Genomic DNA, 27,660 nt, shown 5'->3' with positions numbered 1-27,660 from the left:
AGGATTCTTGCACTACGGGCAGCCAGCACCAGACCCCACCTGGGCCTGAGCCCCTCCATTCCCAGAGGAACTGGCCACACACAACCCAGGGAATGTAGCCCTCTCAGAGCTGTTCCTTGGCTTTGCACATAGGACCAAGTGGGTACCAGGCTCCCTGCCCAGTTATGCTGGGGGAGTGGGAATGACCTGCTGCAATGGAGAAGAGGGAGGTGGGCTTGGGCCTTAATACTGGGGGGAGAACTGGGGGCGGCTGCTGCTGGCTTTGCCCTGGAAGTGGGTTATTGTCAGTTACAGATAAAGTGCATCAAATGTCTTGGAACTTTTACCCCTCACGGCCTCCACCCTGAGGCAGGCAATGGCAGATTCCCACACTGGCCTGGCACAGCAAGAGCGTCCTGCCCCAGTCTATGCAGCACTGCAGGGCCTGAGCACCCCACAGGACAGGGCCCTTGTGTTGGCAGCTGAGGCTGACTCAGCACTTGGGAGGCGCTGGAGGGGGACCAGGGGGATTTTGGCAAGTGGAAGCAGCATGTGGGGACAGGTGGGCAGCTGTGCACAGGCCTGAGGGGAGGGAATGCCTACTGCATAGAGACCACCTAGAGCCTCATACTGTATAGAGAGCTCCAGAGTGCACCTGTACAGAGCCGCATGCTGCATAAAGACCATCTCTGTGGCTGTCATAAACAGATAGTTAAGGATTAATGCCTCTTTTACCTGTAAAGGGTTAAGAAGCTCAGTGAATCTGGCAGACACCTGACCAAAGGACCAATCGGGGGACAAGATACTTTCAAATCTTGGTGGAGGGAAGCCTTTGTTTGTGCTCTTTGTTTTGGGTGGTGTTTGCTCTTGGGACTAAGAGGGACCAGACGTCAATCCAGACTCTCCAAATCTTTCTGAATCAGTCTCTCATGTTTCAAAATTGTAAGTAAACAGCAGGAAGCGGATTAGTTTTATTTTTGTTTTCTCACTTTTAAATGTCCTTTTTTGCTGGAGGATTTTACCTCTGCTTGCTGTAACTTTGAACCTAAGGCTAGAGGGGTTCCTCTGGGCTATATGAATCTGATTACCCTGGAGTATTTTTTCATCCTGATTTTACAGAGATAATTTTTTACTTTTCTTTCTTTAATTAAAGCTTCTTTTTAAGAACCTGATTGATTTTTCCTGTTTTTAAAGATCCAAGGGATTGGATCTGGACTCACCAGGGATTAGTGGGGGAAGGGGGGGATGGTTAATTTCTCTTGTTTTAGATCCAAGGGTTTGGATCTGGTTCATAGGGAACTGGTGAAGCCTCTCAAGGTTGCCAGGGAGGGGAAGGTTTTGGGGGGACAAGAAGTGATCCAGACACTGAAATTTCTAGATGGTGGCAGTTACCAGATCTAAGCTAGTAATTAAGCTCAGAAGTGTCCATGCAGTCCCCATTTGTATCTAAAGTCAGAGTGGGGAAGGACCTTGACAGTGGCACAGCATACAGACTCGAACAGTAAGACACTGTATAGTGTGCACTGTATCGAGCCTATTGATAGTGACATACTGAGCACACATTTACAGAGACTCAGAGCGTATTCGAGCCCACACTGGACAGCAGGGTGTCAGCCATGACTGGGCCTGGAGGGCTGTGGCCCACCACTTCAGCATCCCGGCCCACCCCGACCCCAGCTGCTGCTGCTCCAGGCCCCCAGCGTCTGCCCCATCTGCTTGCCAGCCCTCTGGACTGTGCGTGCACCTCCGCTCTCCCCGACTCAGCCCCGGTGGATGGTCCATTTTCTGGGCCTCCAATGGGCTGGGCCCCTGGGCACCCCTTGGCCCAGTGGCTAATTAACCACTAGAGGAGGGCGAGCTTCAGAGTGACATGCGGAGAGAGGAGTCCTAAAAAAGGTAGTCGCCACTTGGGGGCCAGGCAGGGCCGGTGCGGAGGATGTTTCGCACGTCTAGCAACAACTTACCAACCTTGCGCCTCTCCCGCCGCGTCCCCAGCCCTGAGGTGCCCCTCTTGCAGATCCCACATCCCCACCCTCTGCCCTGAGCCACCCCCCACCCCAGCTCACCCCTGCTCCGCGTGAGAGCATGAGCACCCTGAGCACGCCGTCGCTGCTTCACTTCTCCCACCTCCCAGGCTCATGGCGCCAATCAACTTAGGCGCCACAAGCCTGGGAGGTGGGAGAAGTGAAGGAGCCACAGCGTGTTCAGGGAGGAGGTGGGGCAGGGGTGAGGTGGGGCTGCGAGTTCCCCTGCGTGCTGCCCCCTCCCCCCTTACTTGCTGTAGGCGGCCCTCCCCGCGCTCCCCTGCCCCAGCTCCCTCCACCTACATGCCGGTGGCGACCAGGGCAGCCAAAGATCCAGCTGCCGCGGTTGCTGCCGAAGAAAATGGCGCCCCCCAAATCCTAGTGCCCTAGCGGTCGCCTAAATGGTTGCACCGGCCTTAGGGCCAGGCCCGGCGTGGGACGATGACAGGAGCCATTGCCACTGGAGAGCAGAGTCTCCTCCCAGAGCTGGGTGCGTGCCTGGGGCCCCAGGCCAGAGCATCCATCACCCCCTGTAAGGTCCTCCCTCCCCATCATTGCCCACCCACTCAAAGTTGGAAAGTTGGACCCCCCCCAAATGTCCCATCCTGGCTATGCCACTGCGGTATAGAGCCTCATGCTGCATAGAGATCGTCTAGTGTTCACGCTGGTCTGAGACTCATCCCATATAGAGCCCACGTGGGGGGCACACTGTACAGAGACTCATCCCATATAATGTGCTATATAAAGACTCAGACGCACAGGGCCAGATTTTCAAATGAGAGACACAAATGTGTCTGCATAATCCAAAGCCCCTAGGATGCTCCCAAGCCCACTCTGCACTCAACCCATGTGCCAAGGCATGGCCCTGAGCCCCATTCCAGGTACAGTTATGCAGCCATGCAGACAAATGGGAACTCCTGGGCTAAGACACTGGGGCTACTTGCAGAGGCTAGGTTGAAAACATGCCCCTTCCTGGCTGTCTCCAGCATTAAACAAGGCGGCAAGGGGATGGGGGAAATGAACTGTCCACGTGGGAGCAGCTACGGGCAAGTTTGGTGTCTAGGCAGTGGGATGGAGTGGGCATGGCAGGGAGCTTAAAATGATTCCTCTGGCCTCACTTGCTTAGAGGTAGCCATGTTGTCGAGTGGTTAGATTTAGGGAGTAGGACCAGGCAGGACCGCAGGTTCTAGGCTGAGCTGTTATTAGAACACCTGCAGGCCAGTCACTTGTTGCCCTGTGCCTTGGCCAAGCCCACCTGGGAATCAGGTTAAACAAAGAGAAGGCAGTGAAAGAACCTCACTGAGAAACAGACCTGTGGCACTGGAGTTACCCTCCACAGAGCAGCCCTCTCCTCATGGCACATCGCATGCAACAGGACCAGCTCCACCCCTCTATCCCCACCCAGGCCAACCAGGATCTAGAGAGCTCAGCAGATCCTGCCCTGACTAGCCAGTGGACACAGAGGCAGGTGGCCTGAGTCCCATGGAGTCCATGGATCTGCACCGCCCCATCAGGACAGCATCTTTCCCAGGCCTCCCCGGGACCCACGCACCAACAATTATCTGCTAGAAATGGTAGGAAGATTCTGACTGACCAGTTTAGTGTGTCAGTAATAAAATACCTGTCTACAAAGGGGACTAAACAGGAGGCCTGTGTGGTGTGGCAGCGCTGGTCACATGAGGTCGTCCAGGAGGTTGGGGCTGGCGACCCAGTCCAGGGTCCGTGGCTCAGAGGCGGCCATGATCATACACATGAACTGCTTTCCAGTCCGCCTGTCAATGGGGTAGATGGTGGTAGGCGTGAACCTCTTGTTGCTCTCCACGAAGTCACACAGCTGCTCGTAGATTTTGGGGAACTCATGGCGCAGGAAGACGCCTCGGATCCGCAGCTCCCGCTGGATGTTGATGAAGCAGACCTCCCGGGCCTTCCGCCCTTCCTCCCCCTCCTTGTCAAGGTCCGCCGTGCCAGGCGGGGGGGTCAGGATCAAGGTCTCCATGTCCCGTTCCTTCTTCAGGATCTGCTTCTCGGGGCTGGAGGAGGCTAAGGCCACCTTGGCATATTTCCTGACTGTCGGCACCTGGATCTTGGGGGAATGCCTCACAGGCACTTTTTGTCCAACGGCCACAGTTACATTCAAGAGGAAACATTCCTCAGGGTCGTACTGGCTGCCAGACACCCCCAACTCCCGGGCATAATCCCCCAGGTTCTCCGCGTAGCCCTCCAGCTCCCGCAGGGACAGGTAGGTGGGAGACATCAGCAGACTCTCCAAGCCAAACTGGAGGAAGTTCTCGGCTGAGCCTGAGCTGGGGAAGCCCAGGAACAGCACCCCTCGCCCTCGGGAAAGGTACCCCACCTTGGCAATGCGTGAGAAGGCCTTGTGCACCTCGGCGTTCTCCCGGCAGAACTGCAGCACGTGCCGGCAGATGCTCCCAATACGCCCGTAGATGCAGCTCTCCTTGTGAGTGTCCCAGTCCTCACGGCGGCAGCTCCGGGAGCAGTAGTATGTATAGCAGCTGTGGCAGGACTTGAAGTAGAGGCAGGCATTGAACATGGTCTCCGTGCGCTTGCACTTGGCATTCGAACACATCATCATGTCGTCCTCATCCGCGCTCAGCTCCGGGGAGCAGCCATCCTGCTGCTTCTCAAAGCTGCTGCTGGAGACAGACATGGCAAGCGAGCGGCCACCCTGCTCCTTGCATATGTCTCTGTGGAAGGAACTCGGGCCTGGCTGCTCCTTGGTGGGCCTGGGCTCCCCCACCAATAAAGGCAGCGGCTTCCTGGCCTCCAGCTTCCTGGCAGGCCTGGGCACGTCATTGTCGATCAGCCTCTTGAGCTGGTCTGTCAGGCTGTCCCCGTTGCTGGGGTGGTGGCTGGGCGGGGGCTTGGAGTCGATGACCAGGTCTGTGATCAGCTCGTCCAACTGCTCCAGGCTGCGCTGGCGGGCAGAGCTGCTTTGGATGGTCTCTTTGGCAGTGGGATCCAAGTAGTAGTGTGCGGCACGGGAGCGATGCCCATCCCGCCCGGAATCGAGCATATCCCAGCTGGCCGAGCGCTTCTCGCTCTTGCTCAGCCCATTGGCTTTGATGTCATTGTCGGTGATGGTGATTTCTGGGGTGACAAACCAGGAGCGGCCCAGGGGGCACCGCCCACCGTCTGTGTGCATCTTCTCCATGATGGAGTTCTCCGAGAGGGAGAGCGCTGCATAGCGCTTGGGAGAACTGGACAGATTGATCACCACAGGCTGCCGCCGGTCATCAGGGGATAAGGCACGGTGCTGCTCCCGGGCGAGCAGGTTCTCATAGCTGCGCCCGCGGAACATGGGGTCCTCCCTGCGGATACTGGGCGCCAGGATGTTGTCCCAGGATTTGGAGTAATGCCGGGTGTCTGTGCCTAAGCGGGGCTGGTTGGCGCTGTAGCTGGCATGCCAAGAGGAAAGCAAGGCCTCTTGCCCAGAGGGATGAGGTGCAAAGCGGGACATCTGCAAGGTCTGGTAGGGCAGTGCAACCCGATCCGGGCAGTACCAGTCGCTGAACTGCAAAGGCTGGGTGCTACGGGCATGAGGGTACGTCCGCGAAATGGATTCCCTCTCGTGGTATTTGCCATAATCCTCAGTGTAGAACAACCGGGAGGAGGTGTTCAGAGCAGGGTACACCCTGGGGTCCTCTGCATAGAGGGGTTTGGTGGGCATGCCCCTGGAGGTGTAGAATCGAGGGTCTTCTCTGTAGAAGGTGTGGGCAGGGGCTTCCTGGATGGGGTAGGTCCGAGCTTCTTCCACGTAGAAAGTCCTGGGTGGGATGGTGTGGATATTACCTTTGGCTGGGTCCTCTGGGTAGAAGGGCTGTGGAGGGAGGTGGCGCCCTGGGTATGGGTGAGGACACGCCTCGTAGCCAGAGCTTTTCAGTGGAATGCCGAGACCAGGGCACCCGGCTGGCTCCTCTGTGTAGAAGAACTTGGTGGGCACGTTTGGAGTGGAGAAGGTCACACAGCCCCTCTCGGGATAGTCCTGTGGGGAGGGCATGGCCTGGTAAGCCTGGCCTCGAGGGTCACCTTCGTAGTACTCATTGGGGTAGGGCAGCCTGTGCTCCCCACTGTAGGAGTCGCTGGGCGTGGGAGTGCGGGACACGGACACCTGCCTGCTGCTTGGGATAGTCAGGCTCCGGCTAGCACCAGGTGGCCTCGGCCAGTATGGTACCTCCATCCTGCTCTGGGCTTTCAGGCTGTGTGCTGCGTGCACCAGCACCGCCTCATCTGGCTTCATGTCCATCCGGCACTTGACATGCAGGCTTGTGGCCGGCCTTCCACCTGGGGCCTCCTCCGGGCAGTTGCTACTGACACATAGTGGGGAGATGCGGCTGGTGCTGCTCCGCTGAGGCTGCAGCTTGATGGGGTGCACCTCATTCATTGGGGCCTTCATTGGTGCGTATCCGCTCCCCCTGCGCGGGGACGTCTCTGTCCTCACAGGCTCCCTGGAGAGGCGCAGAGCCTCCCGTCCCCGCCTGGCTGGCATGGGGGGAGACGAGGATGACATCTGGATGGCAATGGGAGTGAAGGTGGATTTCACCCGAGGGGCGCTCTTGGACCTCGCTCGCCTCTTTGGCTCCGCCCGAGCCAATGGCTCCTTGGGGCCTTCCCTGCCATGAGGGGCTGGCCTGGTGTTCTGAACGTCGAGCCTGGGAGGAGCCTTCCTGCCTCTGGAGCCTGAGGAAGGCTCGGGGGTGCCCAGGTGCCAGCAGGGGCGCTCCATAGCAGGAGCAGGGGCCAGCTGGTCGTCGAGCAACTCAAGAAAGTCAAAGCTCCTACAGTGGCGCTTGTTGAAGGGCTGCGTGTCGTGCGGCAGAGATGCTGACATGAAGGCGTCACATTGTGTCAGTGGCTGGCAGACAATGGAATCCCTGGGTGCTGGGCACTTCAGCTCTACGTCTTGATACACTGTAGACACCAGTATGTCAGGTGGGTCGGTTCGTGTCATCTTAAACAAGCTCTTCCTTCTCCAGCTCCTCTTTAGATAATCTCAGGGGAAGCCAGCCAGCCCTGCAACAGGAGAGAGAAGGGACCTTGAGTCTCTTTCTGCAGAGGCCTGCTCTAAACAGGTTATTTTTGAAAGCTCCTGATTTTTAGCCAATCTCATGATTTTGGGGGCTTGACTCATGATCCCGCAATGCTTGGAGTTGGCAATGCTGGTGAGTCTAGTTGGCACATGTGCAAAAGTGTCCATGCTGGGGTAAAAACTGGAGCTGGCCGAATGGTGCGAACAGTGATGGGGAATTCCCTACAGCCATGGCCTGATTCAGAATTGGTGAGAACAAGGCTTATTTACACGCATTTTTTGGGCGGGGGGGAAGGGGGCTGTTGCTTTAGGAGTGACCAGTCTGCTTGTGACCAAGGGCATCCAGTGCTCAGATACTACTGTGCCAGAGGCCAGGGCCATACCAGAGATACCATGAGCATGCATGGTCCAGGATTTACAGAGAGGATCGAAAATCTGAATTTTCATTCTGCAAGAAACTTCACTATTCCCACATATGTTTAATTCTGAATCAGGCCACAGCAAAGTTGACGTATCAACATTTTTTGCCAAGTGGAAAGTTTTGATTCAGAAATGTTGCCACATTTTGTTTCAGCTTAGTTTGACCTTAATCTGTGCCTATCTGAGGTGTCACAGTGACATGCTTCCATCCTCCTCTACAGGTTAAACTCTTTGACTGGACTACACCTCCCATGATGCACCATGGTTATGTGACTCCCATGATGCACACAGCAGTTCAATCAGAGGGAGGCTGTGATGCATCGTTGGTGAAGTACTCCCACCAGAGAGCTTAACTCATAGAGAAGAAGGGGAGGGGGGCATGAGACACCACAACAGCTCCAGTGGATACAGATTAACATCAAACTGATCCAAAAGGAATTACTTTATTCTGATTTTTCTGAAAGCAAATTGGAAAGTTTCAGCAAAATTGAGATTTTCTTGTGGAAAATGTCAATATTTCAGGAAGTGCAGTTTTCATAAGAAAGAAAGAAAGAAAATTCCCAGCCAGGTGAATTTATCAGTGCCCGGTCATTCCCCGCTGCCAACCAAACAGAAGGGAGTTGATAACAGAACACCTAGAGCAAAGAGAATCATGGAAACAGAGAGGCCATGTCCTAGTTGCTCCCTCTCTAGCTTCCAGCCAGCCTGCTTTGAGCCCAATCCTCCTCTTGTTTGAACCGCAGAATGGCATGGACCATAGTGGAATTACTGCTGATTTATACGTGTCTGAGTCCCAGCTGGACCAGCTTTGTGCTGATCTGATTGCGCTCATGGGCTCTGGGGCAGGGAGTGGATCTTGTGCCCTATACAGCACCAAGCCCTTTTTGTACAAGGGCAACACTTCCTTATTCTCCTTTTTGTAAGTCTCAGTCGCCCATTGAGGAAGCAAACACAGCACCATGTGACTTACGCAGCCAGTGGTACATCACAGATAAACAGTGGCCAGTATGCAGACAACCCCAGCCAGCTAAGCAGAGGGCAGGGATTTGTTAAATCAGCTGGCCAAATTCCACACATCTCGTCTCTGCAACCAGTAATCTGACCAGCTCTACATAGACCCACACTGCCATGTGTAAACCAGCACCTGCATGCATGGGATAAACAACCACGGCTGTATCGGGATGGGCATGGCTAATTACTTGCCTGGCATATGCTTATGCAAACATAGAATGTTTGCAATGAAGCAGTGTCAGAGCTCAGCTCTGGGGGACCCCTCAGATCCCCCTAAGGTCTAAGCTCTCTGTCTAGGGCCTGTCAAAGCAATGTTATGCTGCTTGGGATACAGGGCTGGTGGTGTAGTCAGAAGTCCTTCCCCCTTGGTCTGGGCTTAGAGAGATCTGTCTGGTGGCACTAGGCAGCACAGACTGTGTTCGTCTGGAAGCTAAAGAGCCAGAGAGAACCACAGAGACCATCTGTGTCCAGCAGCCTCAATCAAGAATCACCTTTATGGTCCTTGTGTAACCCACACCACTTCTGGGGGTGGGGTTCTGTCCCATCTAGTGGCACTGAGACCACAGCGAGAGAGAGTTAAAACAAGTCTGCTCTGCCACCTTAGCTAAGAGCCAGGTGGCTTTTAGCTTATGCGGTAGCGGCTGACACACTAAGCTCCAGAGGGCCCCGGTTCAATCCCACCCACCAGCAACCGGGGTCTGTCAGCGTTACACTTGCAGCCCTGTCCTACCTCTCCCAAGAATCACCTCCAGGGCTGACAAGAAGAGCTCGCCAGGGTGGTCTGTACACAGCCCGGTCGAGGGATGTCTCAGATTTGTCTTGTGTACCTCACTTAAAAACTGCTTGCTTACAAATCAGACATAAAAAGGGCCCCAGCACACTGTTACTGAAAAACTGCCGACTTTCTCATTTTACCATATAATTCTAAAATATCAATTGGAATATACATGTTGCACTTACATATCAGTGTATAGTATATAGAGCAGTATGAATAAGTCATTGTCTGCATGAAATTTAAATTTTACTGCCTTCGCTAGTCCTTTTATGTAGCCTGTTGTAAAACTAGACAAATCTCTACATGTACCCCAGGAAGACCTCTGAGTACTTTCGGGGGTACACATACCCCTGATTGAGAACCACTGACCCAGACACCATCTGCATAGAAACCTTCCATTACAGTGCAGATCCCTGAACCAGGCAGGATGGGAGCTTGCCACACACTCACAAGAGTTCTATTTCTGCAGAGTTGTTTTTGGCAGGGATACCACTGGACTCAGACGTTCTCCCGGCTAGAGTTCTCCCCCGCCACAGGAATCTCTCTCCACATATCCCTGGGGCCAGATTTTCAGACTCAGGTTCCTGAATGGGGAATCCATGTGCAAAGATGTGGTTATGTGTGCAAAATAGGGGTGCCGCACTGCAGATTTTGCTCAGGCAGTCACCTGCTTTGCACACCCAGCTGTACAGTTTGCACACCTAGTTATATGCCTGCATCCATGTGTTTTGCATGAATGGCAGCATTTCTGCATGTGCAGACAACCTCTGGGCCTGTGCACACAGCATGGCTCAAGGGTGGCAGTGGTACTTTGCATTTTAAGCACAGGCATTTGTGTCTAAAATCTGGTCCCTGAGGATGTAGTGGGGCTTCTAGGGAATCAGCAGGGGTCCCAATGCAGCGGGGAGTTCTGCTTCCTCTGGGGAGCAGGGTCATATGCACCATACACTGGTATGCTGTAGGCGTATGCCTTGCTCTAGTGCTGGCCCCTGCAACTACTGCCCACAGCCTGCTCCTTACAGCTAGTTCTCGCTCAGCTCACGGGTCAGAGGCTGGTGCTTTGGAAGCTGACCCCATCGCAGGCGGTTGTGCTGTGGGCAGATGGCCGTGGTTTGTAACGCCACACCAGTGTGAGGGGCAGGGGCAGGGGCAGGAAGCCAGCTTGTGTTAGACTCCAGAGAACGTATTTGGTCTCAAGCCCTGGTAAAGGTTAGAATCGTACGTTCAGTCCTGCTCTCCCCATTATTACTGTGTTGGGAAAAAGGACAGTCTGGGACCAGGAGGACTAAAGAAATCAAAACTTGCCTCAGATGCCTGAGGCTGGGAAGGTTTCTGGAGCAGGAAGTGAGTTTAGACTCAGACTCACAGACTTTAAGGTCAGAAGGGACCAATATGATCATCTAGTCTGACCTCCTGCACAAAGCAGGCCACAGAATCCTACCCATCCACTTCTATAACAAACTCCTCACCTATATCTGAGTTACTGAAGTCTTCAAATTGTGGTTTGAAGACCTCAAGCCGCCCCACGCTGCAGAGAAGGCGAAAAACCTCCAGGGCCTCTGCCAATCTGCCCTGGAGGAAAATTCCTTCCGACCCCAAATATGGTGATCAGCTAAACCCTGAGCATGTGGGCAAGACTCACCAGCCAGCACCCAGGAAAGAATTCTCTGTAGTAACTCAGATCCCATCCCATCTAACATCCCATCACAGACCACTGGGCATACTTACCTGCTGATAATCAAAGATCAAAGTTGCCAAATTAATTGCCAAAATTAGGCTATCCCATCATACCATCCCCTCCATAAACTTATCAAGCTTAGTCTTAAAGCCAGATATGTCTTTTGCCCCCACTACTCCCCTTGGAAGGCTGTTCCAGAACTTCACTCCTCTAATGGTTAGAAACCTTCATCTAATTTCAAGTCTAAACTTCCTGTGTCCAGTTTATATCCATTTGTTCTTGTGTCCACATTGGTACTAAGCTTAAATAATTCCTCTCCCTCCCTAAATTTATCCTCTGATATATTTATAAAGAGCAATCATATCCCCCTCACCTTCTTTTGGTTAGGCTAAACAAGCCAAGCTCTTTGAGTCTCCTTTCATAAGACAGGTTTTCCATTCCTCGGATCATCCTAGTAGCCCTTCTCTGTACCTGTTCCAGTTTGAATTCATCCTTCTTAAACATGGGAGACCAGAACTGCACACAGTATTCCAGATGAGGTCTCACCAGTGCCTTATATAACGGTACTAACACTCTTATCTTTGCTGGAAATACCTCGCCTGATGCATCCTAAAACCGCATTAGCTTTTTTACAGCCATATCACATTGGGCTCATAGTCATCCTGTGATCAACCAATACTCGAGGTCCTTCTCCTCCTCTGTTACTTCCAACTGATGTGTCTCCCCAATTTATAACTAAATAATTCTTGTTATTAATCCCTAAATGCATGACCTTGCACTTTCACTATTAAATTTCATCCTATTTACTATTACTCCAGTTTACAAGGTCATCCAGATCTTCCTGTATGATATCCCGGTCCTTCTCTGTTAGCAATACCTCCCAGCTTTGTGTCATCTGCAAACTTTATTAGCAACATTCCCACTTTTTGTGCCAAGGTCAGTAAAAAAAAGGTTTAAATAAGATTGGTCCCAAAACTGATCCTGAGGAACTCCACTAGTAACCTCCCTCCAGCCTGACAGTTCACCTTTCAGTATGACCCGTTGTAGTCTCCCTTTAACCAGTTCCTTATCCACCTTTCAATTTTCATATTGATCCCATCTTTTCCAATTTAACTAATAATTCCCCATGTGGAACCGTGTCAAATGCCTTACTGAAATCGAGGTAAATTAGATCTACTGCATTTCCTTTGTCTAAATAATCTGTTACCTTCTCAAAGAAGGAGATCAGGTTGGTTTGGCACAATCTACCTTTTGTAAAACCATGTTGTATTTTGTCCAATTACCATTGACCTCAATGTCCTTAACTACTTTCTCCTTCAAATTTTTTCCAAGACCTTGCATACTACAGATGTCAAACTAACAGGCCTATAGTTACCGGATCACTTTTTCCCCTTTCTTAAAGATAGGAACTATGTTAGCAATTCTCCAGTCATACGGTACAACCCTGAGTTTACTGATTCATTAAAAATTCTTGCTAATGGGCTTGCAATTTCATGTGCCAGTTCCTTTAATATTCTTGGATGAAGATTATCTGGGCCCTCCGATTTTGTCCCATTAAGCCTGTTCAAGTTGGCTTCTACCTCAGATGTGGTAATATCTACCTCCATATCCTCATTCCCATTTGTCATCCTCCATTATCCCTAAGCTCTTTGCAAGGTCCAACTCTACATGGCTTTTAGCCTTTCTCACTTTATCCCTACATGTTCTGACCTCACTAAGGTAGCTTTCCTTGCTAATCCCACCCATCTTCCACTCCTTGTAGGCCTTCTGCTTTTTCTTAATCACCTCTCTGAGATGCTTGCTCATCCAGTTTGGTATACAACTCCTGTCTATGCTTTTTTCCTCTTTCTTGGGATGCAGGCTTCTGATAGTTTCTGCAGCTTCGACTTAAAGTAAAGTTTGGGACAGCTTTTTTGTTCCTACCTGGTCTGATGGCGGTGGTGTGTATTTGGATGGGTAAAGCTGGCACAGGCTGCTGTGTCAGCTCCATGCTGGGATCCATTCTGGGGCTGGAAAATAAAACACATCAGATGAATCCAGGAAGTCACTGCTCAGTCTCCTGAGGGCAGGAGCTGGGCCTTCCACGCACCACCCTGCTGAACCCAGCACCAGCCCCGTTCAGCCCTGGGGTCCCTCCTCTGTGCAGGTCCACACTGCATCTCCCTGGGGAGCTCCGTACAGACACTGAGATCTTGTGGCACTTTACACCCCTGGGCGGAGAGAGGACCAAGCAGGTTAAAGTGACATGGCCACGATCCTGCCAGGAGTAAGAGCCTCTGCTCCAGAGTCCTGGGAAAGTGGAGAGAGCATGTCTCCCTCTAGGGGCCACAGACAGCATACAGGATATCAGCCTACTACTTGGTCACAGCGAGGGGAGTTTCTCCAGCCTCTGAAGGGGCAGTGGCTTGTGCCTTTGATGTTAGAAAGCCCAGGTTCTTATCCTGGCTAGTGTCTCATGGTGGGTAATCAAAGACCTTTCCTGATGGGTGCAAATCACTACAGCATGGCCTCTCCAGGGTGGGGTCAGAGCTGAGACTAGACACCCCCTTTTTCCTTTTCCAGGCAGTAAATTAAGATACTGGCCCTCTCCCTGCATCTCTGGGCTGTGACTGGCTTCAAGAGATCTGCTGCTTGCCCACCCCTTTGCCCTTCCTGCAACATCTATGCTGGATCTCTCCGTGGTGACTAGTGCTTCATTTGTAATGAAAGAGGAACCAGCCCGGAGGAGCCAGGGCTCTGAACTGCCAGGCCCTAGCACAAATTAAGCACTGCTGGTGACGCTGCTGGGGAAAATAGTTCCCAATGACAAAAATCTTTCCTTCCTGTACCTCCCAGAGCGCTTTGCAAACTATACACCATCAGCTGTCATGTCAGCCAGCACTAGCAGGCAGCCACCTCTGGAGCAGAACACCAGAGCTGTTTCCCAGCTGTGCTATGGTGCATTCTAAGCAGCTGTCCAACTGGAAGTGCAGGGGAACTTTATGAAGAGGGAAGCTAAGTGAGCTGGAATTTGGAAGACTGCTGGGAAAAATGCCAGGAGGAGTTTTCTGGTGACCAGTCCTTGATCTCGTGAAAGACAGCATGAGGAGAATGCCATCATCTCATGTTAGCTTTCCCTGGAAGTCTCCCAGCCAAGTGCTAACAAGGGTGACTCCGCTAGTCGGTGGCTAGTTGTAGAGACTAGCACTGCAGCGTGTGAGCCCTGATACAACACACCTGAGCAAGGGCTGATGAGTGGTGGAGTCAGAGCATGTAGCACAGCCCCTCAGCATCCAAGGCCAGCGAGTGCCTATGACTCAGCCCCCTGCCCTCTGTTCTCCAGATACGTGTGCCAGTGGCCCCTACAGACCACCCACTTGCTCAGCCCCGGGGCTTGGATGGAGTTAAGAGGACCCCCCTCCCCACAGCAGCACCTCTGCTGTGATGCACTGTAGCCCTCGAGGCCCTGAGCTACCGTGCCCAGGGGCTGAGCAGAGCGAGACTGAAACCCAGCTGCCTGGCAAAGGCCAGTGAGTGGCACCCAGTCCAGCTGGGGCCTGGGGTCCTCGGGAGCAGGTGCTGAGCTCAAGTTGCTAACATCCCCGCTGGAGCACACAGTTGCCATGGTTTCACTGTGCTATTTCTCTCTGTGGAGGAGCAGTGTGTGCGGGGGAGGCACAGGAGGAGGGCCTGGGAGTTGCAAGAGGAGGTTAAAATTGCTCACAAGTGCGGCATTGATGTGGGGGGAGGCAAGGTCAGATTAACTCTCCTGTGGGTCCGTGGCTATTAGATTTTGTGGGGCCCTGTATACAAGTCTTTTTCCTAATTTAAAACAAAATTATCACAATTATGGCATTGAGGCTATTAACGCTATACTAAACTTGCCTTTTAATTAACAAACACGTTCTGTGGTTACATTTCACTCTTAAAACATGTAGAATATAGTTAAGTTCATTCACAATATCCTCCTTCTTACCTTAGAACAGCTGTTACATTAGTTTCTTTCTGGGAGGGAGTTTGGGCGCAGGACGGATCTCCAGACTGGGGCAGAGGGTTGGGGTGCAGGAAAGGGTGAGAGGTGCAGGCTCTGGGAAGGAGTTTGGTGCAAGAGGGGGCTCCAGACTGGGGCAGAGTGTTGGGGTGCAGGAGAGGGTGAGGTGTGCAGGCTCTGGGAAGGAGTTTGGTGCAGGAGGGGATTCTGACCTGGGGCAGAGGGCTGGGGTGCAGGAGGGGGTGAGAGGTGCAGGTTTCGGCTGGCAGCACAGCAGGGCTCAGGCTGCCTGCCTGCATGCCGTGGCCCCACACCACTCCCAGAACCAGCCGGCTGCTGAGTGCCCCTGGGGGGAGGGGGGACAGTGTTTCTCCGTGCACTGCCCATGCCTGCAAGTGCCACCCCCGCAGCTCCCATTGGCCAGTTCCCAGCCAATGGGAGCTGCGGGGGTGGTACTGGGGGTGGAGGCAACGCATGGAGCTGCCTCCCTCCACCCCCGCCAGGGGCCGCAAAGAAGTGCCAGCAGCCGCTGCCTCCAGGAGCAGTGTGGGGCCATGGCATGCAGGTAGCCTGCCTGAGCCCTGCTGCACCAGGGCCCCCCTTAGCCCGGGGTCCTGGGCTACAGCCTCTAAAGCCCCTGTATTAATCCGGCCCTGGGGGGAGGCTCTGCATTCACTGAGCAATGGGGATGGCATGGGCAGGGCCACAGTTGTGACCCCCACACAAGCAGCAGCCATGCCACTGCCCGGGGGGTAGGACAGGAGCTGTGCTAAACCTGCCCATGGTTTGGGACTTAGACTGGGGAGATGCCCAAGTGCTGGGCTGGGATCTGCTGACTCGGGGCACCAGGCCACTAAACAGAATTTCTCTCACCAGCCTGCCCGGGCAGTGGGCACTGGCGGGGGCAGGCTCTGTGGCTCATCCTCAAGCTTGCCAGGCCCCATGGGAATGATCAATAAACTCAGCTGCTCAGAGAGGACACTCAGCTGTGGTGCCAGGCCCAATCAGCCCTGGGTGCCCACGTGGGAGAAGAGGGCTATATCCCTGGGAGGGACGGAGCTCAGTATGCCCTCACCATACAGGGGCCATCGGGGAACTTTCCCTGCCATGGCCATGGGTTCGAGTGACCCTGAGTCTGGCTGGCAAAGGCTTTGCTGTGATTGCTATGGGCATGGCAACAGCTTTACACTTCCCATGTTGAGTGGGGTGCGGGTAAAGGGAAGCACAGATGCCAGCTGGGGCACTCTGAACCCCCCCCCCTGCAGCCTGTCACAAAAAGGCTGGTGTGTCACTAACGCTATTCTACAGATGGGGAGGGGAGCAATGTGCTTAAAGCCGCCCAGAACAAAACACTGGCACCTGGGTCAAAGCCTCCACCAGCAGCCCAAAGGTCTCCCCTAGCACATGAAATGGCCCTCAGCACCCCAAAGGGCTCCCACTAGCTCCTTCCTCCCTTCAAGGCCAGCACAACCCCCAACCTGCCAACCCCCAGAACAATTCCTGACCTGCCAACTCCCCTGCACCCCACAGCACTGCCCTAACCTGCCAACCCCGAAACTGCCTCTGACTTGCCAACTCCCAATCTAGGGTGACCAGAGGTCCCGATCTTATAGGGACAATCCTGATATTCGGGACTTTGTCTTATAGGTGCATATTGCCCCCCACCCCATCCCAATTTTTCACACCTGCTATCTGGTCACCCTGCCCCCAGAACCCCACAGCACAACCCTCAACCTGCCAACAGGGCTGTCCGTAACTATTTTCTGGGGCCCTACGCAGCTCCCCCATGGGGGTGGGGGGAGGGCAGGCCTCTGCAGGGGGATGCGCTGGCTTGGGGGGCGGGGGGGGAAGTACTCCCCAGCACTCACTAGGGCGCCGCAGGGTGGGGTCCCAGCACTTTTCCTGCCACGGTGAGTGCAAGGTCTGGCCGCTGCTGCAGTCGCTCGGGCGGGCTGGGGTGAGCAAGGCAGTGAGTTGGGAAAGGGTGGAGTGGGGGTGGGCTCAGAGCAGAGCAGGGATCGGGAAGAGTGGGCAGGGACGGGGGCCATGGGGAAGAGGCAGGGCAGGGCTCGGAGCGTATGCAGCTGAGAAGGGCACAGTAAATTTTGTGCCCAAGTTTCTGGTCCCTACGCAGGCCGCCTGTATTCCTGCATACATATAAGGAGTGTGCGCCTCCTGCCAACCCGCCAGCTCTCCCCATAAGACGAAGCTTCCAACCGCCCCTGACTGAGAGTTGGCCATACGTCCGTGGTAAACTGGGCCTTGCCCAATCCACCTGCTCCAGCAGGAGCAAGGCTAAGCGGGCCCTGGGAGCAGGAACTTTAATTACAGGGGTCTCATCTCTGCCAGTACTTGAACGCAATCGCACTCACGGGAGGGAAAAGCAGCCCAGGAGCCCAGCCCCACCAGGCACGGCCACTGTGCTGGTGCTGACAACCACCACAGCCCGCTCAACTTCTGGCTCATGTTATGGGTATGCAGGGGGTTGGGCAGGCAGGGGCTAGTGTTACTTGGGCGGCGGGAGTGGTTGCAGTGCAGGGGCAAGCAAGGGGCTAGGGTTATGGGCGGTCGGGGGGGGGGGGGGCATAGGCGGGAGGCAGGGCCAGGACTAGGACTTAGTGTTATGGGGCAGGGAGGCTTGGCAGGGCAGGGGCAAGGCCAGGGCTCAGTATTATTGGGAGGGGTTGGCAGAGCAGGGCAGGCAGAAGCAGGGACTTGTGTTCATGAAAGGAGGTTGGTAGGGCAGGTGGCAGTAGCAGGGGCTAGTTTTATGGGTGGGGGGGGAGGATGGCTGGGCAGGGCAGGACGGGGCTAGTGTGTATGGAGTGCCGGGGTGGCTGGCAGTATTGCAGGAGCAAAAGATTAGGGCTGGGGCATTTGACCAATTCCAAAGAGACTTGTCAATTTGTATCTGCTTCCAAATTGCACATAAACACAGTTCACAGATTTAAAATGCTAATTTCTGTCATCGAACAGATAACCAGAAAGAGCAGGACACTCTGGGCACCTTGGTAGGCTCAGCTGTAGATAGGCCCTTACCGCCTCCATTACTACAAGGAACAAAATGACTTCTGGAGTGACTGTAAATTCAGAACAACTACAGAAAACCAAGACTAAGGAAACTGCGAGGGCCCAAAGAACTGCCTCCGCCCAGTGTGATCAGAGCCGGAGGCTGCCGCCTGCAGCATCAGGGCCATTCCATTGCATATTCGTCCTGGGGACAATTGGACAATGGCCTGACCATGGACAAAATAATTAGCCTGTCAAGTGAACATTATTTGACCAGATCGATTTGAGTGAACCTGCCCAAGCCTAGGGGCAGCTAGGGTTGGTAATAAACTTGTTAATGATTTGGTACAGACATAACTTTGATAATACAGTAACTCCTCATTCTTAAATCATCCTCGGTTAACACTGTTTCATTATTAGGTTTGCTGATCTATAAGAGAACATATCTGTTTTAAAGATCGTGCCCAAAAATGTTATTTCCGTTATAATCGTGTTTGACTTGCCCGCATTTCCATCCTGCTGGCACTCCTGCCAAGGGAGCGGATCCTGGGGCCTTGCCCACTTCCCGGCTGGAATGGCCGGTGGGCGGAGTGGTGGTAAGGCCCCTCGCCCCACAACCCCACTCCCTGGGAATGGAACACTGGAGTGGGCGGAGCAGGGCAAGCCTCCATAGCCCCGACCACCAGCTTGGTCACGTTATTGATTTTGAACTGGGACCATATAAGAACTGGTTGCAACCAAAAGTCCCTGTTAGGCGGCACCAAATCTTATGTAAAGGGGGTCATATAAAGGTGTCTAAAACCAGGTTATATGTTGCTGGTTAATGATTATGCTGCCCTGGTATGACATGTGTCATTTATTTTGCTAGTTGAAGTTTATGAATATTTGGTTATTATACCTCGTCTGTATTTCAAACTTATGCTATGCTTCTGGGTAACACCAGACAAGTTGGTGTTAGCTCTGCCTAGCCTGCTTGATGGCCCATTAAAGGACCATCAGCTATCATAAACTGACCATCTGAGAGAAGGCAGATCCGCCTTGGTAACTCAGCAAAGTATGCAGGAACTTGCCCATGTGACTCCAGACTCCATTTTGCTGTAATTTTCCACAGTAAGAACAAAGAGGTTCTTACACCCGGAAAAGCCTATATGCCTCATCTCCATCTTGTCTTCAATCCTGCTTCATACCTCTGGAGGGATTTTGCTACAAACTGAAGCTCTAAACAAAGGACTGAGGACCCATCCCAGCTGTGGATGTTCTCCAGAGACTTGATTTGAACCGGCAGTTTATTCTATCACTGCTACAAGCCTGAACCATGACTTTGCCATTACTGTATGTAATTGATTCAATTTAACCAATTCTAGCTCTCATCTCTATCTTTTCCCCTTTAAGAATAAACCTTTAGATTTTAGATTCTAAAGGATTGGCAACAGCATGATTTGTGGGTAAGATCTGATTTGTATATTGACCTGGGTCTGAGGTTTGGTCCTTTGGGATCAAGAGAACCTTTTTCTTTTATTGGGGTGTTGGTTTTCATAACCATTCGTCCCCATGACAAGTGGCACTGGTGGTAATACTGGGAAACTGGAGTGTCTAAGGGAATTGATTGTATGATTTGTGGTTAGCCAGTGGGGTGAGACCAAAGTCCTCTTTGTCTGGCTGGTTTGGTTTGCCTTAGAGGTGGAAAAACCCCAGCCTTGGGCTGCAACTGCCCTGCTTTAAGCAATTTGTCCCGAATTGACACTCTCAGTTGGGTCCCGTCAGAACCAGCATCGTTACACTGCTACACTCCTGCCTCAACCAAGCTTCACAATCATCATTGATGAGTACAGTATTAAATTGTTTGTTTAAAATTATTTAAACCTTATACTGTATATTTATATAATGTCCTTTGGTGAAAAAAAATTCCCTGGAACCTTATCCCCCCATTTACATCAATTCTTATGAGGAAATTGGATTTGCTTAACATCATTTTGCTTAAAGTAGCATTTTTCAGGAACAGAACTACAACATTAAGTGAGGAGTTCCTGTATTTAAAAACCTGTCATACAGTGCTGAAACCTCGCCTGTCCCGCCTCTTCCCCGAGGCCTCACCCCCATCCACTCCTCTTCACCCATCTTCCCGTTGCGAGTGGTGCTGGAACAATTTGTAGAGTGGAGGTCCTGACAACCATTGAACCAAACTGTTATCCCTGCATATGATGGAAACCACTTCAAGCCAGGGATGCTGCAGCTGCAGCAGCCCCTACACCTGTAGTTCCAGAACATATGCCCTGCAGCAAGGACTAGAGGACCGGGTTCGAGGGCACAGCGGGCAAAACCTCCCGGACAGAGAGAACGAGGCTCCCTGGGCAGGAGCTGAGGCAGCAAGGCCAACCTGACTCCCCCCACAATGCGATGCGTCCCTGGCCCCTAAGGCAGGACCTGCTGGGAAGAGCCAGCACCAGGGGCTGTGTGTGGACAGCGAGTGCCCAGGGTCACTGGCGGGGTCGGACCTCACAGCAAAGCTGCCTGCGACTCCTCTGTCTGCTCTCTTGGGGGGGGAGAGTGGCACCTACTGTTTCAGGGGAGACCCCCTGCAGGGTAGAGCTCCCCAGCAGGGCCCTAGGCACAGTCTCTCACCCACTGCCCTCCCTCCAACCCGTCCTGAGCTGACCCACACATGAATGCTATCCTAGAACCCAGCAGATACTCCAGGCCAGCTCTCCTATGGAGCCCAGTACTGCCAAGCCTCAAGACCTTGATTGAAGGGGCTCCCATTCACCTGGGGTACACTGCCCCTCACACATCCTGACACCCATCCCTCACTGCCGCCTACCCCCTTGCTACCCCCACACTTCCTTCACTGCTCCCCCATACCTCCCCACTGCTCCCACCCCTCACTGCTTCCACTCTCCTCTCTGCTCCCTCCACACACCCCTATCGCCCCTGCCCCCTCATTGCTCTCACACTCCCCTCACTACTCTCCACACCCCCTCGCTTCCCCCCAACCCAACCCCTCACTGCCCCCTTCCTCCACACTCTCACTGCTCCCTCCACACGCTCCATTGCCCCCACCCACTCACTGTTCCCTCCACACTCCCTCACTGACACCCACCCCTCACTGCCCCCTACCCTCGCCCCTTCATTGCTCCCACACTCCCCTCACTACTCTCTCCACACTCCTCGCTGCTCCCATTCCGCCCCTTCACTTCCCTCACTGCCCCCACACTGCTCCCTCCACACCTTCTCACTGCCATCCCACCCCTGCCCCATCACTGCTCCCCACTCCCACTCCCTCACTCTCCCATTGCTCCCAGCCCCTCACTGCTCTTCCACCCCTGCCCCCTCACTCCCCTCACTACTCCGCCCACACCCCCTTGCTACCCTCTGTCCTTACCCCCTCACTGCCCCCAATACTCCCACTGCTCTCCCTGCCCCCACACCTCCTCACTGCTTCACATGTTCCCACACTGACCCCTGCCCACAGCCCCCTCACTGTTCCCCCACACCCTTCTCACTGCTCCCCCTGCCCCCACAATTCTCCCCCCACACCCAATCACTGCTCTCCCCCTCACTCCCAGGCATTGTGACATCCCCAGGGCACAGCTCACCTCCCACATTCCTCCAGTGCTCCCCTTGCTCACTAATGCACACACATCTCACACCTCCGGTCTTCCACAGGCACAACCTTGTTGCCCCCAAGCTCCCCACCCCTATCCACTGCAAAAAGACACATGAGACTCCTCTCACCTTGGCAGGGCAGATCCAAACAGCCCAATGTAACCGCAGGCTCGGTCCCACAGCAGTGCAGGCTGGCTTCCCGGCCTGCTTGCTAAGCATGATTCCACTTGGATCCAGCCCCCCATGTCCTGTGCCCGCTGCCACTAGGTGCCATCCCCTCCTTGCAAGGCAGCTGTTCCGACAGCTGCACTGTGTCCCTCTGAGGCCAGCTTCAAGGCTGGGACAAGAGTTTCAGGGGAAATCTCCATTGATCATCAGGAATTCGGGGCTTGTCCCAGGTTCTCCGGCAGCTGATTTGTTACAGGCCCTGTCACTTTGAAGGTGTTCCTGGCTCTATCGATTCTGTTCCGGATGTCCTGGCTTGTTCCACCCTCCTGGCTGACGGTGCTTCCCAAGTATGTGAATGTTTCTACAATGATGAGAACATGATCCTCTGTCCATATTGCTGATGGTGAGGCAATATTAAGGGTCATGATATCTGTCTTATTGCAACTGATTTAAATACAATCTTGAAATCATCAAAATACAGCACCACAACCAAACTCAAGATTTATCAGAGCTGTGTACTTTCAACATTACTTTATAGAGCAGAATGCCAGGGAATGAGAAAGTACAACATGTCCAAACTGTCTTCATTTCATACAACCTGCCTCAGAAAATTCCTCCATATCTTTTGGCCCAGAACAATCTCAAACCAAGACCTATTCACACAGTGCAGCCTAGAAGATAAGAGCATCGTCATTACGAGGAGGTGTTGGAGATGGATTGGCCATGTTCTTTGGGTGGAAACTGATTCCATCACCAGAATAGCAATAAGATGGACACCTGAAGGCAAGCGAAAACAAGGCTGCCCGAAAGCAACATGGTGATGAGCTGTGGAAGCTGAGCTGAAAAACCTGGGGCACAGCTGGGGAACCATTGAAAGACGTGCCAGAAACAGACAGGAGTCGAAAAGCTTTACCGCTGCCCTAAATGCCAGAGGCATAATGGGCACTAACTCACTAACTGCCCTTCTCCCCAGGTTACCAGCTTCAGTCTCAGCCTGTTCCTCGGGGGGCTGGGGCAAAACTGGACCAGAGGCACAAGAGTTTACACCAATCTCTCCCTCTCTAGTGTAAAAGTACACACAAGAATATGCACCCTCCACACCCCCCCCAAACACGTACTCCCTTCCCAGACACAAATACACACACACATATAAGAACATAAGAACGGCCATACTGGGTCAGACCAAAGGTCCATCTAGCCCAGTGTACTGTCTTCTGACAACGGCCAGTGTCAGGTGCCCCAAAGGGAATGAACAAAACAGAGAATCGTCAAGTGATCTATCCCCTGTCACCCATTCCCAGCTTCTGGCAAACAGAGGCCAGGGACACCATCCCTGCCCATCCTGGCTAATAGCCATTGATTGACCTATTGTCCATGAACGTACTTCTACCAGCACCTGTACTCTGACACACAGGCTTCCTCCTCGCTACCAAATCCATATGCATGCAGCTGAACACACAAACCCTCCCCTGCCCCCCACTCCCACAGCCCAATTCCAGGCACACAAGAAGGAAGAGTGATGGTAGGGGAGAGCTGGGCTTTCTGCCTCCTGTGTGTGGGCAGGGAGATATGAAGAGCAAGGATCCAACAGGGATTCTGGTCTCTCATGCTCTGTCCTGCCTCCTGGGGGCTCAGACGGACAGACAGACTGAGGCCCTTTTCCATCACTTTGAGACACAGCCTCTGCAAAGTGCCTAAACTAGCTATGGGGCTCAAAGCTACAAACTTCTGAGCCCAGTTTCATCCCCTCCCCGTTCCCCTTCAAGTTCAGGGGCATCGGATCAGGGCTTCCATCAATGACTGGCTGCTCCACAGAGAGGGGGCACCACAGGACAGGGACACACTGCCATGGAGGGGGTGCCACCAGCAGGTGCCACAGAGAGGACAGTGGCACAGTAGGAGGGGCTGACACTACTGGGCAGGACAGGGGCAGGGCCTGGGTCCCCTCAGAGGTCACAGACAAGTGTTATGTCCTCAACCCTTTGCAGAATCCAGGCTGGCACTGATAAGCCCCCAGCTCCCAGCCATGGTAGCCTCTGCTGGACTCCTCCTAAACCAAACACTGCAACCTCCGAGCCTTGCTCTCCCCACCTGTCTGCAGGGAGCACTGAGGCCAGGCAGCAACTAGCACCTACCTCCCACAAGAGACAGCCCATCCATAAAGGGAAGATGCAGCAGAGGCGGCTGAGCTGGGCTTGGCCCAGGGACAGGGTGGGCTGGGTGGAGAGGCCACCTTTATGCCTCCCGTTCAGCCTCTGGCACAAGTTAGAGCAGCCAAGGGGCTGCTCTAAAGCTGAGAAAGCAGGCATACAGCAGACTCTGGCCATGCCCCTTCCCCACCTGCAGCCCAGTCCCTGCACCAGGGCACACCACCAGTCTGGCAGCTCTCTGACATAAGAGGGATGGTTCCCAGGAGCATTTCTGCCCCTTCACCCACTGGGGCAGCACAAAGGGGATGGGGGAATGGAGCACTGGCCCCACAGGCCCCTGAAGAGGAATTTATACCTAGACACTCCGGCCACAGTCATTCAAGCAAAGGGCCCTTCTGGGCACAGCTGAGCCCCAGAACATCCTGGGCCATCTGGGGAACAGCCCCTGCTTGGAATGCTCCTGAGTGCTGGGCAGGGCTCAGCGAGCTGGGAGCCCGAAGACCCAGGCTGGCAGCACCCCTGCAGGGCTTGGCCCCAAACAGGGCCTGCCTTTCTGGCCTGGGTAACGAGAGCTCAGCGCTAGGGTCCCTTCGCAGCAGGTTCCTTCCTCACAGCCAGGCTAGTCGCCTTTCCCTGTCTCTGCAGCTGCCCAGAGCTGGCCCACCACTTCCTGCACTCAGCCTCCCCACCAAACCCTAGTGCCAGGCCCCTGTCACAATCAGGACACTCTCATGAGGTAGCTGGCCCAGCCCCACTCTGGAGGTGAGAGCTGCTTGTGGGGGCCTAATGGGAAGGGAATCTGGTAAAGGCTGGGGAGGGGTCTGGTGTGTGGCTGGTGCCATGGGAACACTCAGTGCTCAGATACTGCCAGCCGGTACCAGCACAAACCCCGGTTCCCACCCCCAGAGAGCCCCCTCCCCGTCTGAGCCAGCACTGACCCCGGCTCCCACTCCCAGAGAGCCCCCTCCCCATCTGAGCCAGCACCGACCCCGGCTCCCACCCCCAGGGGCCTCATGCCCATTTGACCCAGCACCGACCCCGGCTCCCACCCCCCAGAGAGCCCCCTCCCCTTCTGAGCCAGCACCGACCCTGGCTTCCACCCCCAGGGGCCTCATGCCCATTTGACCCAGTACCGGCCCTGCTACCTGGCCTCAGGGAGCCCCCTCCCCATCTGACCTAGCCCTGACCCTGTATCCCACCCCAGGGAGTCCTCTCTCTCTGTGAACCTGGCATGGACTCCAATATTTCTGGGGATCTGCCCTCGGAGCGCAGAGAACCCCACAGTCCAAATGCGCCTAGTGCAATGGAGACAGAGGGACATAGCACCCAGCTCTGCCAATGGACTACATGCCCAGCCCCCATGCACTCAACCCCCCATAGCTCCCCTCCCTGCACTCACCACCACACCCACGCATTGAGCCCCCCAGCTCCACACGCTTAATCCCCCTCACACTCCCTACATTCCCCAATACACTCACCCCTACTTCCTACACACCCCACCCCCTACACAGACACCCCCACAGACACCCACATGCACTCACCCCCACACCAGTTCTCTCATACACATGCCCTATGCTGGGACACACACGCACCCTGTGCATTCCCCCCCACACACATATCTATAGACACGCATACACCTGCTCTCGGTCATACACACACACTCCCTACACATAGGCAGGAATCCAGCACATGCCCAGCCCTTCCCTCCCTCCACGCACACCTCACCACAGACTCCAGAAGTCACCGTCACACTCACAGCCACACTGGGTGAATTTTGTTCAGTTCAGCAGATAATACCCCAGATGACTCGGTTTCCCTGCTCACCTGGTCTCTCCCCGTTTAATGCTGGCCCTAGGGGAGCTCATCATTCCCTGCACACAATTAGGGGGGAGACACAATGAAACTGATCAGAGCTCAGAGGAGTTCTCCTCTAATTGAATTTCTGGCACTTTCCTGAGGCAGCTCCAGGAGCTGGCTGGGGAGGGGGTGCCCAGAGCCAAAGAGCACATTTGGGTCAGCATTGTCACAAGGCACATGGGGACTCAGAGGCCCTTTCTAGTCAGAGGACAGTGGCCATAGGCCTGAGCCACGGTTCTGCCCCTCCCTGTGCTGACTCAGCGGCTCATGGCAGGCCTTCAGCAGGGGGAGCAGAGGGGGTGGGACACTCACGTCCGAGCCCCCTCAGCCTGGTAGCTTGGAATCTGACAAATGGGGCAGCGAAGTCTGTGTTAACCTGGAACTGCATGGGGCTGTGGGGCGGCAGGTCCTGCTCAGAGCCTGGGGGAAGGGTGAGTAGAGAACTGACTTCTCCCAGGAGGGGTGGCTGTGTAGATCCAAGAGATGGGAGGCAAACAGCTCCTTCCAAGGGAGGGGGGCACACAGCTCCCTCCAGGGGTGGTGGGCAGAGCTCCACCAAGATGCAGAGCAAGGGGATGAAAGCCCATCTGCACAGAGTGGTGGAGGTGGTGAGAGGGAGCAGGGGGGTTGTGAACAGCTCCCGTTAGACCTCTCCATGCAATTCAATCCATTCATTTCTGTATCTGGTTATCACCCCAGTCATCTCCATCACCCCATAGCCTAATATGGCACTGGGCACGCAGACCCCTCCCTGCTCAGAGAGCTGTGGGTATCACTTGCCCCTACACCCTGTGAGCTCCAGTCCATCTGTCCCTCAGCCCAGCAAGACTCAAAGATCCCAGGCCAGGGGACCCCAGAGAAATAACAGGCAGCTTGTAACGAGGAAAAGTCCATTCCTTTAGCACAGATACCACCCGCCCCTGCAGCTCCGGGGCCCAGGCCTGCTGCAGCTTGTCATGTGGGGTGGAGTGAATCTGGGATAGCATGAAAGGCCACTGGCCCTTCGTTCCTGCCACCACAGTGCCAGCCACCGACCACCTGCTGAGCCATGCCAGGGCACCGTGCCTCAGAGAAACAAAACTACACACCCTGGCACCAGCTGCCCCCTGAGCCAAAACACAGCCTCCACTGGCCCACCTGGGCCAGCCCAGAGACCCCTGGCCCACATGGGCCAGGAAAACTAAGCTGTTTGTGCAACAGGGAGAGTCCATGTCACAGTATAGGCCCCCGGCCTTTGGCGCCATTCCCGAGGGTCAAGGGTTCAGCTGCGTGGATCCCATTGCAGGATTGGACCATACAGCTAGGCCTAGCCTTAGCTTGGGATTTAACCTGACTGCTGCAGGCCACATAGTAAATCATCATCACCCCTGGGAATGCCCAGTGAATGGGGCAGGCTCCTCTTGGGCTGGGCAGGCTGGGGGCAGGGCAGCCCTGGCAGGAGGCTGCCAAGCAGACGGGAGAGAAGCCCCATTAATTTATTGGCAGCATCCTCTGGGAAGGGGCCCCCACTTGCCCCCCAAGTCCAGAGGGCTGGGCACTCAGGGGGACAGGCATGAGCCGCATCTCTCTCTCACACACACACACACACATTTTTGGATCCCCCTAATATTTGCCATCGTCTCCCCCCAGCCGCCGGAATCACGGCCCGGTCCTCCTGCCAAGCTTAACTTGTCTGCGGGAGCCTGGCTTCCCGGCGATGGCACAAACATGGCCCGGCTGCCCGAAGGGAGGCCGGGCGGGGGCCTCCCGGAGCGCACCTGGGGGCCCGTCTCCGTGCCGCGCCCCCCCTCCCCCCGGGCTGCAGGGTCAACTCCGCACTGAGCAGTGTCCTCCCGGTTCCCGCAGCCCCCAGCCCGGTTCCCGCAGCCCGGACCCCTGCGGTCCCTGCAGCCCCCAGCCCGGTTCCTGCAGCCCCCAACCCGGACACCCCGCCCCCCGGTTCCCGCAGCCCCCAGCCCGGACCCCCGCG

At 54.6% G+C, this 27,660-nt stretch overlaps 1 protein-coding gene across 5 annotated transcripts in view; it reads right to left on the bottom strand.

The window, feature by feature from the left end:
• The window catches only part of AJM1 (apical junction component 1 homolog), a 37,876-nt gene that overhangs the window by 9,460 nt on the left and 756 nt on the right, over positions 1-27,660 (bottom strand). For 3 of the 5 annotated variants that reach the window (XM_075060498.1, XM_075060496.1, XM_032770787.2), the window contains exons 2-3: positions 12,858-12,943; positions 3,579-7,034 (exon numbers count right to left, since the gene is read on the bottom strand). In XM_075060498.1, the coding sequence (XP_074916599.1) occupies positions 3,676-6,972 (3,297 nt within the window). In that variant the 5' untranslated portion in view covers positions 6,973-7,034; positions 12,858-12,943 and the 3' untranslated portion in view covers positions 3,579-3,675. Of the gene's footprint in view, positions 1-3,578; positions 7,035-12,857; positions 12,944-27,660 lie in introns of those variants that run through there. The other 2 variants (XR_004372364.2, XM_032770788.2) reach the window with 2 other exon arrangements.

Source organism: Chelonoidis abingdonii, chromosome 24, assembly GCF_003597395.2.
Source record: "Chelonoidis abingdonii isolate Lonesome George chromosome 24, CheloAbing_2.0, whole genome shotgun sequence".
Classification (NCBI taxonomy): domain Eukaryota; kingdom Metazoa; phylum Chordata; order Testudines; family Testudinidae; genus Chelonoidis; species Chelonoidis abingdonii.
This window is presented reverse-complemented; position numbering and strand designations above follow the sequence as displayed.